General features: G+C 38.5%; 1 protein-coding gene across 2 annotated transcripts; it reads left to right on the plus strand.

Moving 5' to 3' along the window:
- The first annotated feature begins 1048 nt into the window (after positions 1-1048).
- LOC131526548 (midnolin-like) lies at positions 1049-16634 on the plus strand. 2 transcript variants are annotated; one of them, XM_058754883.1, is made up of 8 exons: positions 1049-1179; positions 1285-1670; positions 2846-2933; positions 3055-3117; positions 8617-8910; positions 9935-10037; positions 10118-10378; positions 14895-16634. In XM_058754883.1, the coding sequence occupies exons 2-8, from the start codon at positions 1453-1455 to the stop codon at positions 15131-15133; spliced, it is 1266 nt and encodes a 421-aa protein (XP_058610866.1). In that variant the 5' UTR covers positions 1049-1179; positions 1285-1452; the 3' UTR covers positions 15134-16634. The 2 variants fall into 2 exon arrangements, with proteins under 2 accessions (XP_058610866.1, XP_058610872.1); XM_058754889.1 differs by having other exon boundaries at positions 1090-1167.
- The last annotated feature ends 822 nt before the right edge of the window (positions 16635-17456 follow it).

The following is a 17456-nucleotide window of genomic DNA, read 5'->3' on the forward strand; positions in this document are numbered from 1 at the left end:
CTGACTGCTCAGAGATGAAAACACTCAAACTCATCACAGCCTCGCTGACAGACAGATTTCTGCGGATCAGACCATCAGGAATGATTCACGGGATCAGGAACATCCCCTCCTTCACGCAGAGCTGAGCCCACACATTACATCCATCATCCAGATAACACAAATATAAATAACAAAGACAAAAGACATCAAACATATTGTCCTTCATTTAAATCATTAAAGTCGTTTAACTTTTAAAAAATATTTTTTTAGATTAAATGCAAAATAAATAAATACATTACTTTCATAATCCATTCATAATCCTGTGTGTGTGTGTGTGTATATATATATACACATACACACATATATACATACATACTATACATATATTGCTCTTTTGTTGGTTTGATTGCTTCTATTGACATCATTTGTAAGTCGCTTTGGATAAAAGCGCCTGCTAAATGACTAATGAAAATGTAAACATATAGATAGATAGATAGATAGATAGAACACATTCTTTGGATTATATATGTATATACAGTATTATGTTCTTAATATACACAGTATTATTTCTGTGTACATCTGCACTACATCTGCACAGAAAGCTCTTTTTACCAAGACAAATTGATAAATAAATAAGTAAATAAATGTTAGTAAAATATGACTTGCACAAAACCCAATGATTTAAATAAATACATTTTTCCTAAAATTTCACTTGCACAGAAGACGATGCAATCAATCATTCAGTAAATAAATAAATAACCTTGGCTTTGTGCAAGTTAAAATTTCCTGATGTTGTAATGATTCGTAATGATGTTGTCATTTGCAGGAAAGCCGGTGTTAAAATCCAAGAATAAAATGTTTTACTGTAATGTTTTCCTCTCAGCTGTTGTGAATGATCACAGCGGGAAGGGGCGTGGCCGTTCTCTCTGCGCTTCTCTGAGTGGTCACGTCAACTATTATCGCAGATGACAGGGTGGGTGGGCGGAGCCGGCGTGCATGTGGCTGTTACGAGCGGAAAGCTGATTGGCTGACACGATGAAGGCAAGCGTATCCTCTAACGCCATTGGTTGTTTTTGGCGGTGGGCGGGATCTTTCGGCTGGGCTTCGTAACAAATGTAGACGCAGCAGCTGCGCTGCACAGAAGACCGAGCAATCGGCTTATAGAATAGAGCTGCGTTACAAGCTAAAGTAAAAAAACGGGTATTTAATTTAAAAAAAAAATAATAATAATTTGTAATAAATATAAATGTACATTCGGAAACTAATGGACTGCTAATATTGATATTTTGGCGCGTTTCTGTGCAGATCGGCGGCCGTTATTGTAGCAGCGCGCGCGAGACGGTGGATTTACCTCAGAGAAACCGAACCGAACACCGCGGATAATTCACCGGAATATTACGTCTTTACGGTGAGCAGGAGAACCGTTCACCACACACCGTCACCCGCTCGGTTCACAGATCACGGGGTTCTCGGATGGAGCGGAACACCGAGGCGCGGAGTCACGGATCGCGGTCCCGGTGTGAGGAGCTCCTCCGCGGCGACGCGTCCATGAACGTATCGATCAGCTCCACCACCGGGAGCCGCTTCGAGCTGTCCGTTCCGCTGGAGGAGACCGTGGAGGGGCTCAACCGGAGACTGTCCGAGAAGCTCCGGGTTCCGAGGGAGCGACTGCTGCTGCTGCACCGAGACACGTGAGTCCGGGATCCGGTCAAACTCCGCTTCTCTTGATCTCAATCGGTTCTTTTGGTCGCTTCCTTTGGCTCTTCGAGTAACGTTAATCTAAATCACAACATCAGGGCTGATGTCTTACTAAAGGAAAATATACAGTCCTGCGAGGATTTTAAACTGGTTTTGGAGGCGAATGTTCCAGGTTTCTGCAGGTCTTAACAATGATTTAATTCGTCTCTCCACAAATTAAGGCCTTAAAAAGGTTTTTAAATCCGATCAGAAAGTCTTAAATTCATAAACGTTGCGTGCACTACAAAAAACAAACGAAAAAAACAATGTTTTCCAAAGCAAATATCTAATCGAGAGTAACTTGAAATGCAAAATGGAGATACGTCTGAGAAACTGAACCGAAGTGAGTTCCGTCTTAAGAGCAAGCATCTGTTTATGGGGCATGAAAACTTGTTTTTCTTTAGAGTTGAGTTGAATTTTGAGCCCATTCGCAGATTTTTATGTGTTTGCTTTAAGCTTAAACTCAAGTATTGTGATCTTAAAGTACAGTGAAAGTTATTCTGTGATTGGATCAGAGATAATTAAGCCCTTAAATTCTTCTTCTTTGTTTTTTTTTGGTAAAATTAATTAACTAAAACTAATTTTGAAAGATTTTAAAACGTTTGAGTATTTATATTACAGATCATTGGGCTTGAGTTTCCATATTGACCTGTTGTGTTCCCTTCAGTTGTATTCCATACATTTTCTTTACTAGGTCTTAAAAAAGGTTAGAAATCCTGATTATCTCTTGTTGAGGAATCATACAGTAAAAGACAAGAACATAACATTGCAAAATTAATCAATTATGAAACCTATTCAATTTCAGCTGTAAAGCAGCTCTGCAGGGTCATTATTACACTCCGCTCTTCTCATCTGATAGTGTCCGTGCAGTTAAATCGATGATGATGATGATAATATAACTGAATATTAATTGCTGAAATTATTAGCATTAGATGTGTTTCAGCAATTCATTCCAATCTGTTACAGTCAAGATTACTCCACAAACAATATAATGATGAAGCTATCAGATGTTTATTCAGAAAAGCAAAGCATACAGAACTGAAACCCTCTCATGAATGCCCTGATGTATCTGTCAGTTCTGGAGAGGTGCATGATGGGAAACATCAGTGATTGTGTTCTCCGTCTGCAGGAGGTTAAACTCAGGGAAACTGCTGGATTTTGGTGTGGTTGACGGAAGCAGACTGACGCTGGTGCCCACGGTCGAAGCCGGACTGATGGTATAAACCTCTTCCTTCTCAGAAATCATTTAAAGGCCTAAACTAAATGCTTTGGCTTTAAGATGTCATGCATGCGTTGGAGTGCATCTGTTGAGTTTGTGATGTTGTTGTGTGTTTGCAGTCGCAGTCGTGCCGCTCGGAGCAGTCGGTCCTGCAGGCGCTGGAGACTCTCACAGACGCTCAGGTGAAGCTCTCGCTGCGGTCGCGCACTTCCTCTTCTACCAGAACACGCTCATTCACAAGAACTCACATAATCACTATTCTAATGAGTGCGCCTTTCCCACCAGCAGCTGAATTTAACCAGTGAAAGACGCCCACACATACACACGCACTCATTCAGAATAAGCGGTGGGGGATTCTGAATAAACAGCAGTAACGGGCCGGCACTTTTCATGAATGTTCTTCAGTGTTACGAAGGATTTGCATGTAAGCAAATCAAACAGCTGCTCTTTTGGCGACAAGCCTGTTTAAATCAGTGTGCATGTGTGCTTTACAGACGCTCACTGTAAAAGTGACATTTGACGTTTATCAGATTATTAACCTACGTAAACTAAATTAGATGAGCAGAAACGTTTCTATTTTTGAGTTTTAGCCCCTGCATGTGGCACCTACATTTGTGAAACCATATGTGCATTATATATATATATGTGTGTGTGTGTGCGCGCTCCGCCCCATCAGCGGGTCTGTGCGTCATTTTGGCAATGCTTAGCTGTTTGATGTCAGTTGTGTGTGTGTGTGTGTGGTTAGACTGAAGAATGATAGATGATTTCCTAGAACAGACGCATGTCAGGCTCTTATTATAAGCGGCTCTGAATCTCATGAAACTCATCCGGCTCTCGTTTCTACTCTTTGAGGAACCGTAAAAGTCAGTGTGTCAGAGAACATCCCGAGCTCTCTGTTTTGGCGCTGTAGTTTAGTGGAGCACACGTTCACGCTGCTGCGTCTGTGCAGTAATGCACTGTTTTGCAGTTATCTGCTGTTAGATGTGGTCGGTGATGCTGCAGGTATTTTTAGCCTGGAAATCCTCATGTGAAGTGTGTTAGAACAGCCTGACGCTCTACCTGTCTGTGTGTCTAGACGCCTTGTGCATGCGTGTGTGTGCATGCATGCGTGTGTGTGTGTGAGTGTGGGTGCGGTGCTTCAGGAAGTTTTTTTTTTTTGTCAGGTTTGAGCGTGTTTTTCTCGGTCTCTGATGTTTTCTGAATGAAAGCGGGTCTCACATTAAGAGCGTTAGACGTTGTAAGTGTTCACTGTAAGAGCAGCACACCCTCATCATTGAAAACAAATGGTCTAAAGTCAGCATGAAATGCATGTTCTCAATGCATGTCACGGGTCTTATTGTGAATGATTCATCCGTGCATTTTTTCAGTATTGTTGTTTACTTTAATCTAATTGTTGTAACCTGCTCTTCCTGTGGCATGACTCACTTTGTCTCTGTATGCCGGTTCAGTCAGTCGCATTCAGATCTGCGTCCATACACTGCCAAAAAGCGTCCATTTCAATATAAACACTGCAAAAAATGATTTTCTTACGCATTATTTTTGTATTGTTTTCCGGCACAAATATCTAAACGATCTTAAATCAAGATATATTTATTGGAGAAGCAACATGACAAGATATTAATTTTGTTTTTTCCATTTTTATTTATTTTTTTAAATGTAGCAAAATTAAGTGAGTTTTTGCTTGAAACATGGAAAAAATATTTGCCAAAATGGTCATAAAAAAATAAAATAAATCTGACTCCATTGGCAGGTATTTTTTGTTGTTTTTAGCAAAAACTCACTTCATTTTGATACATTTTTAAGATAAATTTTTTTTGTTTCTCATGGAAATGTGTCTAGATTTAAGAATGTTTTAATATTTGTACTGGTAATCAAGATAAGAAATTATTATTATTTTTTTTTCCTCACAGTGCAGTGCTGACTTCACAAATCCGATAAAATCAAGTCCTGTCCCACTTTTTCTTTTCTCATTTTTAGCCATCTCGTTCTGAAATCCATCACAATGCAGCAGTGAATTCATTTGCAGCTTCCATGCCAACATTAATATCTGCTTAGTTTGCTGCATCCTCGCGGTTTTCATCCAGGTCCTGTGGTCTGTTTATCCCTCACGGTTATTGTAAAGCTCCTACAGTGTCGTCTTGCTGTCGGGGGAATCTCTGGCCTTTCCAGTCAGCGTGATTGGAAATCATTTGCTCTTAATAGCTCTGTGCGGTGAGGGAGCAGACCTGCGGATCAATAGCGCCTCAGACAGAAGATGCTCTCCTAGCCACTTCAGCATTGATCTCTGGAGCTCGATGGTCATTAACCTCAGCTATCAGGAAGGATAAGGAATATGTTTACAGACAGTCTCCGCCGTGGGATATGGTTTTTTGGTTGTTTGAGGGAAGGAAATGCCACCTGAAAGCATCTGCTTTGTTATTACTGAGAAATTGATTGGATTGTGAAAAGTGTCTCTATATGAAGTGCTTGGGACACTACAGTGACTGAATGTGCATAATAAGAGCAGGATTGAATGGCAGATATTTGTGTTTAATGGATGTCGTGTGAGTGTTTGTGGGTCGTGAGTTCACAGCTCTGAGCGGTTTAAACACACGACAGACGTGTTCGTGATCTCCAGCCTTTCATTAGCCGCCTGTCTTTGTGATTGAAGTGCTCAGAGTCGTGACTCACCAGAGAGACGGCTCCGTTTCATTTCGCCACCTCGTTCACATCACATCCACTTACACTACAGGAATGCTGTGTTTCACTGACTCGCTTACTACTGCCTGAGAATCTGATCATTCTGCCAATGTTTAGCATTCTAGTTTTGCATTGCATTTACACACATAACTGCTACTGACTGCTCCATCTCTGATGATTGTGCCAATGTAGTTTACAATCAGTGATTATAAAAAAATCTTTAAATATTATATTTTTGTTTGATATTGACAGCTATTTGGGGATATATCACATTACAAATGTTGTTGTTTTTTTTGGGACCAGTTTTAAAGTTTTATTTATTTATTTTTGTTCCTGAAATCCACCCTTCTTCTGGGATCAGAATATTTTTTATTTATTTTTTTGGATCAAAAGTATCTGAATTCAGAATCCTTTTCTTTTGAACAGCTCATTTTCAAGATTTGATCCAACCTGATGGCCAGAATCTGATCAGATTACTTTTGAACAACTGGTCCCTGGAATCTTTCAAATGCACAAAAGCTTCTTTATGGAAAAGATTATTAAAATATTCTTCACACTAAGAAAATATGGTTAGAGCTGTTTACCGAAAGGTTCTTTGTAAATCAAAAATAGTTCTTCTATGACATCGCTGTGAAAACGCCTTTATTTTCAAGAGTGAAGTCCGAGGTTCTTATTGCAAGCTGGTGATATTTCTGGAAAAATGGCATTTAATTACTCATTTGACTTAGACTCTTCTAATTTGTCATAATGGTGCTTGGATTTGTTGCAGTTTAAAAAGCATAAACCGTATTTATGGTTTTTCCAGTCTTAAATCAAGGCATATTTACTTAAGAAGCAAAATTACTTAAGTTTTGTTTTCTGAAAAAAATTATCAAAGTTAAATGGGTTCTTGTTTAAAACACAATTTTTTTTCCCATATCATGAAATGTAATAAAGCAAGCTTTTTAATGTTTTGTTTGAAAGGACATTGAAGGGTTAAAGTAATTGTTGGGCCCAGCAGGGTTCTGTTCTGCGATCAGAAGCAGGAAGATCATGTAATCTGCAGTGATCTTGAATTCGTGATGTTCTGAGAAGCAGAGCCTTGTTGTTTGCTGTTTCTCGCTCTGACTCCTGCGTCTGCTGAGGGGCAAAATCACTCGAGGCGTTTCTGTGAGTCAGGAGTGTGTTAGTTTCGGGGTTTTGAGAACTCGCTCACTCATCTGCATACCAGCCGCTCTGATGTACAGTAAACCGCTCTAAACCGGACTCCTCGGGCTGGTGCTGAGAGATGTGCTGACGTAACACATGTCAGATTGCCACACTCCGAGCTTCTTGTAATCAAGGGTTGGGTGTTTCCTCCTCGTTTGCTGTTTTCCAAACCGTTGTTCAGTGCACAGTCAATATGTGATCAGTCCGGATTCATGTCACAGTCCACCTCCTCTAGTCTGAAGACTTGAGTACAGCGCTTCTCTAAGGGTTTTTACTGCAGGATATTCACTTATAAAGTAGTGACAGTCAAACCACAACAAAAATATCTTCCTTTTTAGACGTTAAGTCTGTAAAAGATGTTTATTTTACTCTAATTATGCACCAATATATGGTTTATTATTTGCATTTTGAGTCACTTTTTACAAGAGGGTCTCATTTATTAACATCAATTCATTAACTAACAATCAACATATCTTACAGCATTTATTAACCTTTTTTTAATGTTATTTAAAAAAAAAGTAGATTTTTTTTTTTTTAATATTTATATTTTCAGTTTTTATTTAAAGTTTTAGTAATTTTTCTTTTTTTTGTAAATGTCAATAGTTTTTTTATATTTTATGTTAGTCAGTATTATTATTTTTTCAGTTTTACTTATTTTAGTACATCAGATTAAAGTAAATGAAAATGAGAGCTGTTTGTTTCCCATCAAAATAGCCATCAAAAAATTTAAAAAAATCACATTTATTGTTTAACTATAATAACCCTGGTTCATGTTGGTTCTCAATGCATTAACTAATGGTAACAGATACAACTTTAGATTTTAAAAATGTGATGGTAAATGTTGAGACTAACATTTAACTACATTCTACATGCTGTAGCAGTGTTGTTCATTGTTGGGTCATGTTAAAGTATGTGAACAAATGAAAGCATACTGTGACGTTTGCGTTTCATGTTCTCTGCCATCCATCAGCACAGATCTGCTGTTTGTTGTGACGCGTCAGCTGCATTGCACTGCCTTGCAAAGTACCAGCCCACATTTTCTGAGAATTTAGTTTCCCAGACTGCTGTGCTGCTGGTCTTCACCCACACCGGTGACTGATATCAGAGACTGCAGCGTCACGCAGGCCCACTTCAGTTCCCGAGCCCAGCACACCAACACCTGACCTTTACACCAGAGCTCAGCGCTCGTCAGCGCTCCGATCATTAGAGAGTATTAGTGAGTAGATTCATGTGCTCTCTGAGCGTCTGCCTCATGAAGGAGAGCGAGATGTGACGTCACTCATGGACTTAAGAACGCGCCAGGCCTCCCTCGGCCGTTCAGTCGTCATCTCCTCCAGCGGATTGAATCTACAGGAGCGGCTCCTCATCAGAAGCTCCTGTGGTTTGGGCGATGCATGTGAAACCTCAGCGCTGTTGATATCTGAATCAGACTCTGGGGATGTTGGTTTCTCTGGTTTGTTATTGCTCTACAGATGCAATCATGTTTCCATCACCCTGTTTTTATGCGCATTTTGAAGTTTCGCATCAAACGAGTGATGCAAACACCAAATTTCGAATAAAAATCCCTTAATTCGAAAAAGTGTTTACTCTCGCTTGAGGAGGTTTTTGACGTGCGAAAAAGGGTTAATGTGAAAAATGGGAGATGGAAATACATTTGCTGAATAAATTCCACCATGCGCATCAAAAAAGTCATGTGAATTTGTACTGGAAAACAAGACCGTGATGTCAATACCTGTTTGATTGAAGTCAGAAGATGATGTGCTACTAAATGAAAGTCTCATTAAAGTCTGTCAATCATCTCATTTTGTGTGCAGGTCAGTGACTTCCTGTCGGGACGGTCCCCGCTGACCCTTGCCCTGCGTGTGGGCGATCACATGATGTTTGTGCAGCTCCAGTTGGCGGCTCAGGCGTCTGGAGGACAGCCATCCCTTTCCAGGGTTCCTGCGGGCCCCAACCAGACGCCTACAGGGGCCATCAGCAGTGGAGACCCCTCAGTCTCACAGCAGCGGCAACAGGACGTCTTTAAGAGCCGCACTGCCCCGCCCTCATCTCATGATTGTCACGCCCACAGCACTCAAAGCCCCGCCCCTGCTCCGCCCTGCATTCAGGTAAGACACGACTGTAGAGCTGCTCCAGTCTCTCCTGTCGAACTGTTTGATTAATACTGTTTTTATTGTATTTATTATATTAAATCCTAATGCAAATAGTGGCCTTTAATAGGCAGCAGTAATGTGTTACAGTGGAGTAGCAATAAATGTTTAAATACACATTTCTCACAAATATAGAAACAGCACTAAAAGATTCTAAGTGTGAAAAAGGGTGGAAGTTCATCTAAAAATAGAAGTAAATCTAGTCCGATAGCAGCACTTACTCACTCTTGTCCTCGCCTCATAACCGTGTAAAGTCAGTGAATGTGAATTCAACAAGCCCTAACATCTCAAAACAAATTTCAAACACTGGAGTTATGTCTGTAATGAGTCACTGAAGAAAGGAGCATTTAGAGACTTTACAGCTCAAATAATGCTGATTACTGAGTCAAAACAAACAGAAAATATAGCAGCTTCATATTTGTGCTGTAAAAGCCTTGATGAATAAAAGTGGTTTACTTTTGAGCAGCTCCAGTATTACGGAGACAGTTGCAAGGTTATTGTAACTAACTAAAAAAAGATTTACTTGAAAGAAAATAAATGTTACCTGAAATATTTTAAAATATTAAAAACCATAACTTATTTCATTTTATTTCAATATTTCTTATTCCATTATTTTTCATAATGTTATCATAGGTAACTAAAATTAAAAACATTTTAAAAAATGTTTGCTACTTGAAATGAAATAAACCTTAACTGAAATAAAATATATATTTAAAAAAATTATTTCTGTTAGTTGCCAAGACTATTTAAAATTAAAATTTGAAAGTTTATCTTTACTAAAATAACTAAAACTAAACCAAAAATTAAAATTTATAAAACCTATATGAACATGTTAAAAACAAAAACTACTAAAAATGACAATGTACAACAAAATTACTAAAACTTTAACTAAAATTAAAATGAAAACAAAAATTTAATTTAAAATATTAACAAACTATAATAGTATATGAATGATTGTTCATTAATTAATAATGAATTTCAGGCTGAAGGCAGCACTCAGAGCCCCAGACAGCGATGCAAACCCGGCGCCGTCATCGAGAGCCTGGTCAATCACGCGCCGGGAGTTTTCTCAGGAACCTTCTCAGGTAAAGCGTGGCTTCATCAGGAGAATTACAGCAGAACAAGCTGCTGGTCTCGACCTCACTCTGACCTCTGCCCTCCTCAGGTACTCTACAACCCACCCTTCAGGACAGCAGCGGGCGTCCTCGCCGCGACATCAGCACCATCCTGCAGATCCTCAACGACCTCCTGAGCGCCACACGGCTTTACCAGAGATCTCCTACGACGCTGACGCACCTCCGCTGCCCTCCGGCCACTCCTACCTCACACACACACACGCCTCCACCCTCACCTACCTCGCCTCCACCCTCACCTACCTCAGACCGGCCGCGGCCACAGCCACCTGCACACCTGCGCAGGCCCTCCGGTGAGTGTGTGTGTGTGTGTGTGAGAGTGAGTGATAGCGGTGTAAGAAAATACCGATACACGCGCGTATCACGATATTTAGTTTGGCGACACTGTATCGATTCTCAAAAACGGAATATCAATATTTAAAAAAAAAAAAAAAAAAAAAAAGAAAAGGCATACAAGACTCATGGCAGTTGTTTCGTTTTGAGTTCATATCCCGACTGCTAGATGGCAGTCTTCATCTCTGAACTTAAACAGTGACAGGAAATACTAGCACTAGGGCACGCCACAAATGTTAGCGTTAATATAGTTCGCTGCCAGTAGTGGAGGATGAAAGAATTGTTCCAGCTCTTGTTTCGGTTTTAATTTCTGTTTTAATTTCACATTCAAAATATCTGTTCATTTTAAAATAATTTCAAATATCAGTATTTAATGTTTTATGTTTAAAATATCAAAACATTATGCATTTGTAACTGCAGGTTAAAGCACTCCATGTCCCTCTAAGCTGCATTAAACTGTGTAAATGCATCTAAATGCCACTTCAGATGCAACTTCTGCAAAGATTAATTTTGTTGATACTGCATTTGTTTGGTAACGGTCTAAATGTCTTATTATTCTAACTGACTGATTAAATGTAAATTTGACTCAAGATGCATACTTTTAGAAAAAAATTGCTAAAATTGCCCATAAAAGTTAAAAATCAATTTAAACTTGTATGAAAATATTAATTTCTATCACTGATGTGAACTGACCACACAGAATATGAAGAATATCAAAAACTGCAACTGTCCACGGTAGTCAGATATCAGCACAATAACACACTTGGCAAAATATCGTCTAATTATCACTATCAAAAATCCCAAAAATATAGAGTTTTTTTTCAATATCGCACACCCCTAGTGCGTGTGAGTGCGTGAGAAGTCACATTCAGACAGCTGATTATTTTCACCCTTAAAGAATCCTGGATTTGGGCGAATCTCATGAAAACAGCTCATATTTCACCCCAAAATCAAAAGAATATGTATATTGTTTTTCATATAAAGAAAATGAAGCCGTAGAAAATATTTAGTCCAAAAACTCATTTTAAATGAAAACAAAATCTAAACTTCGCATGGAAGTGTGTGAGAGATTCTGTGTGTGTGTGTGTGTGAGATTCAGCGTATGAGCACGTGTGTGAGCGTGAGCATGGAAGTGTGTGTGAGTGTGAGAGATTCCGTGTGAGTGTGTGTGTGATGGTGAGAGTTTTGTTTAGGGTTAAGGAAGAGAATATACAGTTAGAGTATAAAAATCATTGTCAATGGAGAGTCATCAAACACAGTCCCTGTGTGTGTGTGTGTGTGTGTTTTCCTGGCAGCAATGCAAATGATCTGCGGTGAGAATTCATTGAGTTGCTGCAGACCGCTCTATATGCATGCGCACACACACACACACAGAGGAAGAGGAAGTCATATTCTGACTCACAGTTTTTTCTAACTTTACACACTTCTCATTTTCTCTGATTCATTGCTTGGCGTGTGTTTGGTCATTTGTGTCTTGATTAGGGCTGCAACTAACCATTATTTTGATGATCGATTAGTTGGTCAGATTATTTTTTCGATTAATCGGATTTTTTTAAAAAAACTAATTTCTTTTCTTTTTTTTTATTGACAAAACACTATTCCACATTCTGCCCAATGTCCTTCAAAGAAACCTGCCAACTGAATGCTATGAAAACATACAGTGCTTAATTTATTAGACCACCTGTCATAATAAAGAGAAAACACACATATTTTAGGAATCTGTCAAAAAAAATTGGTTAAATCTAAAAATGTTATTGTCATTTATTGGGCAAATAACAAACTGAAACAACTAAATGGTATTTATTCACATAACAACAAAAATGGCCTCCTATGCCTTTCATAACAGCTTTCAGTGCTGATATTGTTTATGTATTTTTTGACTGTCATTGGGTATCTGGAAAAAAAAAACACTATAAAGCGCTTGACAAATAAAGATGAATAAAATCACAAATGCAGTGTTAACCAACAGGTGAGGAATGTTCTGCGGGAACACGCGTTCACTTTGATCACAGTCACGTCTTGCTGTGATTTCTTTATCCTGTAATAAGGCGGTTATATTTATATTCAACTGGGCAGCATGGATCACGTCCTTCTCCCGCAGCATCTCATTCGGTTTTCTCCACGGTTTTTATATGCATTTTGTCCATAGAAATGCATTATTCAGTGCTGTAATTTGACGTGACCGGCAGAAGTCGGACGTGCACTGTGGGCAGACCCGACTAATCGATAATGAGAATCGTTGTCAATTATTTTCATTATCGATAATAATCGATTTCATCGATTAGTTGTTGCAGCCCAAGTCTTGAACTGTAACATTCAGCATCAGATCTAGGGATGTAACGGTATCAATTTCTTATCACGATTATAGTGACAAAAATGATCACGGTTATCAGTATTATCATGGTATTGTTAAAATGTGCTGGAGATACATCCTTAATCAGATCAGATTTAATACAAACACACGCTGCTTCGTCAAAGCTCAGACACGCCTCTGAAATCTGATTGGACGAGCCGCTGCGAATAAATTATACACTCAGTCATGCCTCTGTAAACCATTTCGCTGATGAACTCGAAGAATGTAATACAGATTGTTTCAAAGCAGCTTCACAGAGATAAACAGGAAAATTAATATTAATGTTTCATACAATGTTCATCATCAGTTATAAATTAAACCATTTATTATTTTTATAGTGAATAAAAACTATATATAAACACATTAAAAACTAAAACTACTAGAAATGACAAATGCTCAAATTACTAAAACTAATAAAAAATGAAAAATATAAAAACTAAGTAATTCAGTGGTACTAAAATAACACTTAAGTGCTAAAATAACTAAAACAAAAAAATATATAGACTTAGACGCATCGAAATTCTATTGTTCATCATCAGTTAATTAAACTTGATTATTTTGATAAGAAAAACTATAAAAACACAGTAAACTACTAAAAATGACAATGTTGATTCTGTTCATCAGTGTATTGTTGAACACTGGTGTATTATTTTAGGACAACCTCTTAAAATATGATTGTCACTGAAATGGCATGTTATAATGTTGTTTTACCGCGGTATGGGTTGTCAGACGCGGCTCTGCTTGGTTTCTCCTGTCTGAGCTCTGAATGAGACGAGAGCTCTCAGAGGTCAGCCGCGGGGTCACTCCGGGCTCTGGGCTTTCAGAGGGTCACGACCCTGATAGTGAACATTAACCAGCCACTGCTGACCTTATACACACACACACACACACACACACACTCGCTCTTATCTCAACACAGTCTTTCCAGCACACAGGCTGCATGAATTATTCAGCTTTGCTCAGGCACACTTGGGCCCTCAGGGGCCTCCAGGAGCCCCGCAGCACCGCGTCCCTGTGTGTGTGTGGAAACATGCTGATGAAGCATCAGTGATTCATGGGTCAGCAGCTCTGGAAGAACAGAGCTGGACTCTGGAGGACGCGCAGGTTTACACAGGAATCTCGTGAACGTGTGCGCGGCTCATCTTTCAGGCCTGTTTTTAGGAGCATTGAGACTTTGAGTTTAATTCTCATGACGGTTATATGTCTGGATGTTGTTTTTTACTCCGAGGTTAACTGTGGTCTGAACGTGTTTCCTGAGACTCGCTGTGAGATATCTGATGTTTATTTGTTGTGAATGTAAAACTGAAAGTGTTCTGAGTGTATGTGAGCATCAGCTCTTCCTGTATGCTGACCCGCATCTTTTCATCTGTATACACGTCTTATTTTAGTATCACTGACATACCTTTTTTTTTTTATTTGTATTTTTTTTTATATATATATATATATAAGTATTTAATTTTTTTTTTTTTTGTTTAATATATAAACTAATTCTAAATGGTAATAAAATCTATAATGTATTATAAAATGCTCTAAATATATAATTACTAAAGACTACTTTTATTAAGAAAAGATTAATTGTATTTTAAAGAATTAACTATTTTATTTGTCTGTTTTACACACACACGCATATAATACACTGTTTTATTTGTAATTGAATATACTTCATATAAAATAAACTAATTCTAAATATTAATAAACTAATGTGATTTTATTAAATGTATTTTTGAAAAATATTATTTATGAACTAATTTATTTAAAAGTAGAATATTCTAAATGTATTATCATTGAATTATTAGAGTTATTAATACAATTTAATAGTCTTTTTTTTTTTTTTTCTAACATTTTTTTTTTTTTTTTTTATTTTAGTACATCAAGTTAAACTAAATTAAAATGAGAAATGTTGCTTTGGTAACTAGCTGAAGTAAAAAAAACTATTTTTCTTTTTGTGTGTATGTGTGTGTGGTTTTAATTTTATTTGAGTAATAATAGCATGCTGACTGCACAGGCTCTGTCTGGTCTGTAGTGTAATATTCCGCTCTGAGTCAGCGGCGTGTCTCTGTAAACGTGCTTGGATCTGTTGTTGTTTGCGTAAGGTCTGATTCATCTCTCTGTCTCTGTATCAGGTGAGCGTCTGCGGCAGACGGAGAATAAAGCCATGCGCTGTAAGGTGGAGCAGCTGCAGCTCTTACTGCAGCAGAGGCGTCTGCGGAGAAAGGCCCGGAGAGACACGCGCGGCCCGTATCACTGGATAACCCAACGCCAGAACCGGTCCAGCGACGCGTCGCTCCGCCTGGACTACCAGGAGCCGGTCTGGAAGCCCGACGGCCCCGCAGACATCAACCCGGAGTTTGTCGTGGTTTGATGCACGCAAGAATGAAAGCGTGACACGACACGGGCATTAACGGCCGACTGACACGCAGTCCCTCAGGAGCCGCTTTAGGGCTTTCACGGTCGGTTTGCAGCGATTCTCAGTTCACTTCACGGATGTCACCAATCGCAGGATGTAGCATTTTCACATCAGGTGTTCAACTCGGTTACATGATGTTTTGCACACTTCACTTCTCTTCAGCATTATGAGATTTTTGATGCGTTTCAGAGGACAGACGTCAGTCTGAGATCACATTCAGACAGCTGATTATTTTCACCCTTAAAGAATCCTGGATTTGGGCGAATCTCATGAAAACGGCTCATATTTCACCCCAAAATCAAAAGAATATGTATATTGTTTTTCATATAAAGAAAATGAAGCCATAGAAAATATTTCATCTAAAACTCTCGTTTTAATTGAGAACTAAATCTAAAAATAGAAACCATGTCTTATTATCAATAAATACTATATTATCATTTATTAGTGAAAATTTTTCACAAACTGTAATTTATTTTAAAAAAAGAAATTCTAAATTAATACCAACTTGTAGTAATTTTTTGGTTTTTTTGTATTTGTGTGTTTTTAATGCATTTTTGTTTCTGTTTGTTATTTTTGTACATCAAGTAAAACTTGAGATATAATTTTTTTTTTTTTTTTGTGCTTAAAAATAGGCTTTACTACTTTATGAAAAATACGAAAAAATGCTTTTAATTCTGGGATGAAATATGACCTGGACATGTTTTGTGAGATTTACCCACATTAACTGAATAAAGAGTCATAATGCAGCATTTTGTTGTGGATTATTTCTGAAGTCTCTCAGACGGTAGCCGGTGTCTGTTTGTGTGGTTTATTTGAGTCAGACACTGAATCTGGACACGGACTGTGTTTCTCACGGACAAACCTCTGATCTGGAGTCGAGGGCGCGTCCGAGTCATTCTGAAAGCTGAAGTAAGGCTTTCAGATTTGGTTCTTCTGCTGGACCGCGTGTGAAAGAAGACGTTTGCTGTGATTTGTTCCGTGGCCTTATTTCATCTGTAAGGAACAGTGCTGTGTGTGGATTCCCTGAACTCTCCTGTGAACAGAATGTGGAATGACGTCTCTCTGAAGATCGTGATCTGATGAGTGATTGACAGCGTCTGCTCTCACACTGGAGTTTGATGAAGCTCCTCACGTCTGTCTCGTTTTGTCTGTTTGCAGCACAAATATCTTCATGTATCAGATGGCTGTCATCGCTCGGCGTGAAGCAGGACTTCAGGTTCACGTCGTCTGTCGTTTCAGAAAAGTGTGTAGCACATTCATACGACTGTATTAATTTATAAACTCATCTGGTTACTGTGAAACATTCTGTGCTTTAGTTTTTTGTCGCTTTTCTTTCTTTCTCATGTTTGTGTTTTTGTCACAGTGTAAACTATAGCGTTCAAAATGAAGATGCAATAAATTTGTGGCTTGTAATTTAGTTTTTATTTCTTTTTAGGAAATAAAGTAAGGTTAAAAATGTTTGCTAGCGTTTTTCCCTCTGACATATTAATTGTTAAAAAGAAATTAAAATGTGCTGAAATGCTGCATTGCATCAGTGTCTCAGCAGTGAATGGGTGCCGTCAGAATCAGAGTCTGATAAAAACATCACAATAATCCACAGCACTCCAGTCCATCAGTTAACATCTGGAGAAGACAAAAGCTGAAACTTCCAGCATTAAGATGGTTTTTAACTAAAATATGAGTCTATAATAACGCTTCCTCCTTTGGACGCTCATTCTGACGGCACCCATTCACTGCAGAGCATCCATTGCTGAGCCTAAAAACATGGAACGGCAATATTTAGATTTATTCATTCAGCAGATGCTTTTCTTCAAACTGTCTTACAAAAGAGGAACAAAAGCAATTAGTCACTGCTGATGGTGTTTGTATGAAGCGTCAGTTAGTCTGGTTTTGTCTGGTCTAGACGGCGGTGAGTCACGTGACGCCGCTGATGTCGAGTGTGTGTTTATCACAGGTGTGTTTGTCAGCCGTTGGTTTGATCTCCGCGGTTTCACTCTGCGTTTGTTGGTAAAGCAGGATCTGAAACAGAAAACGATGAGTCTGACATTTGGAAACACCACACACAAAAACAACAGCGTGTCGCTTCAAATTACTGTCCTTTTAGTATCGTTCATATACTGTTACAGGTTTTGGCAATATTTTGAATTAGTGCTAGTTCTTAAAATGTAAACGTTTCTCTTTTTTTATATTTTCTGTTTACACTTTAAATTTAAAGTTCTAGTAGTTTATGTTGTGTCTTGCTTTTATTATTATTTACTATGTTTATATAGTATTAATT

This window comes from Onychostoma macrolepis, chromosome 02 (genome assembly GCF_012432095.1).
Source record: "Onychostoma macrolepis isolate SWU-2019 chromosome 02, ASM1243209v1, whole genome shotgun sequence".
Classification (NCBI taxonomy): domain Eukaryota; kingdom Metazoa; phylum Chordata; class Actinopteri; order Cypriniformes; family Cyprinidae; genus Onychostoma; species Onychostoma macrolepis.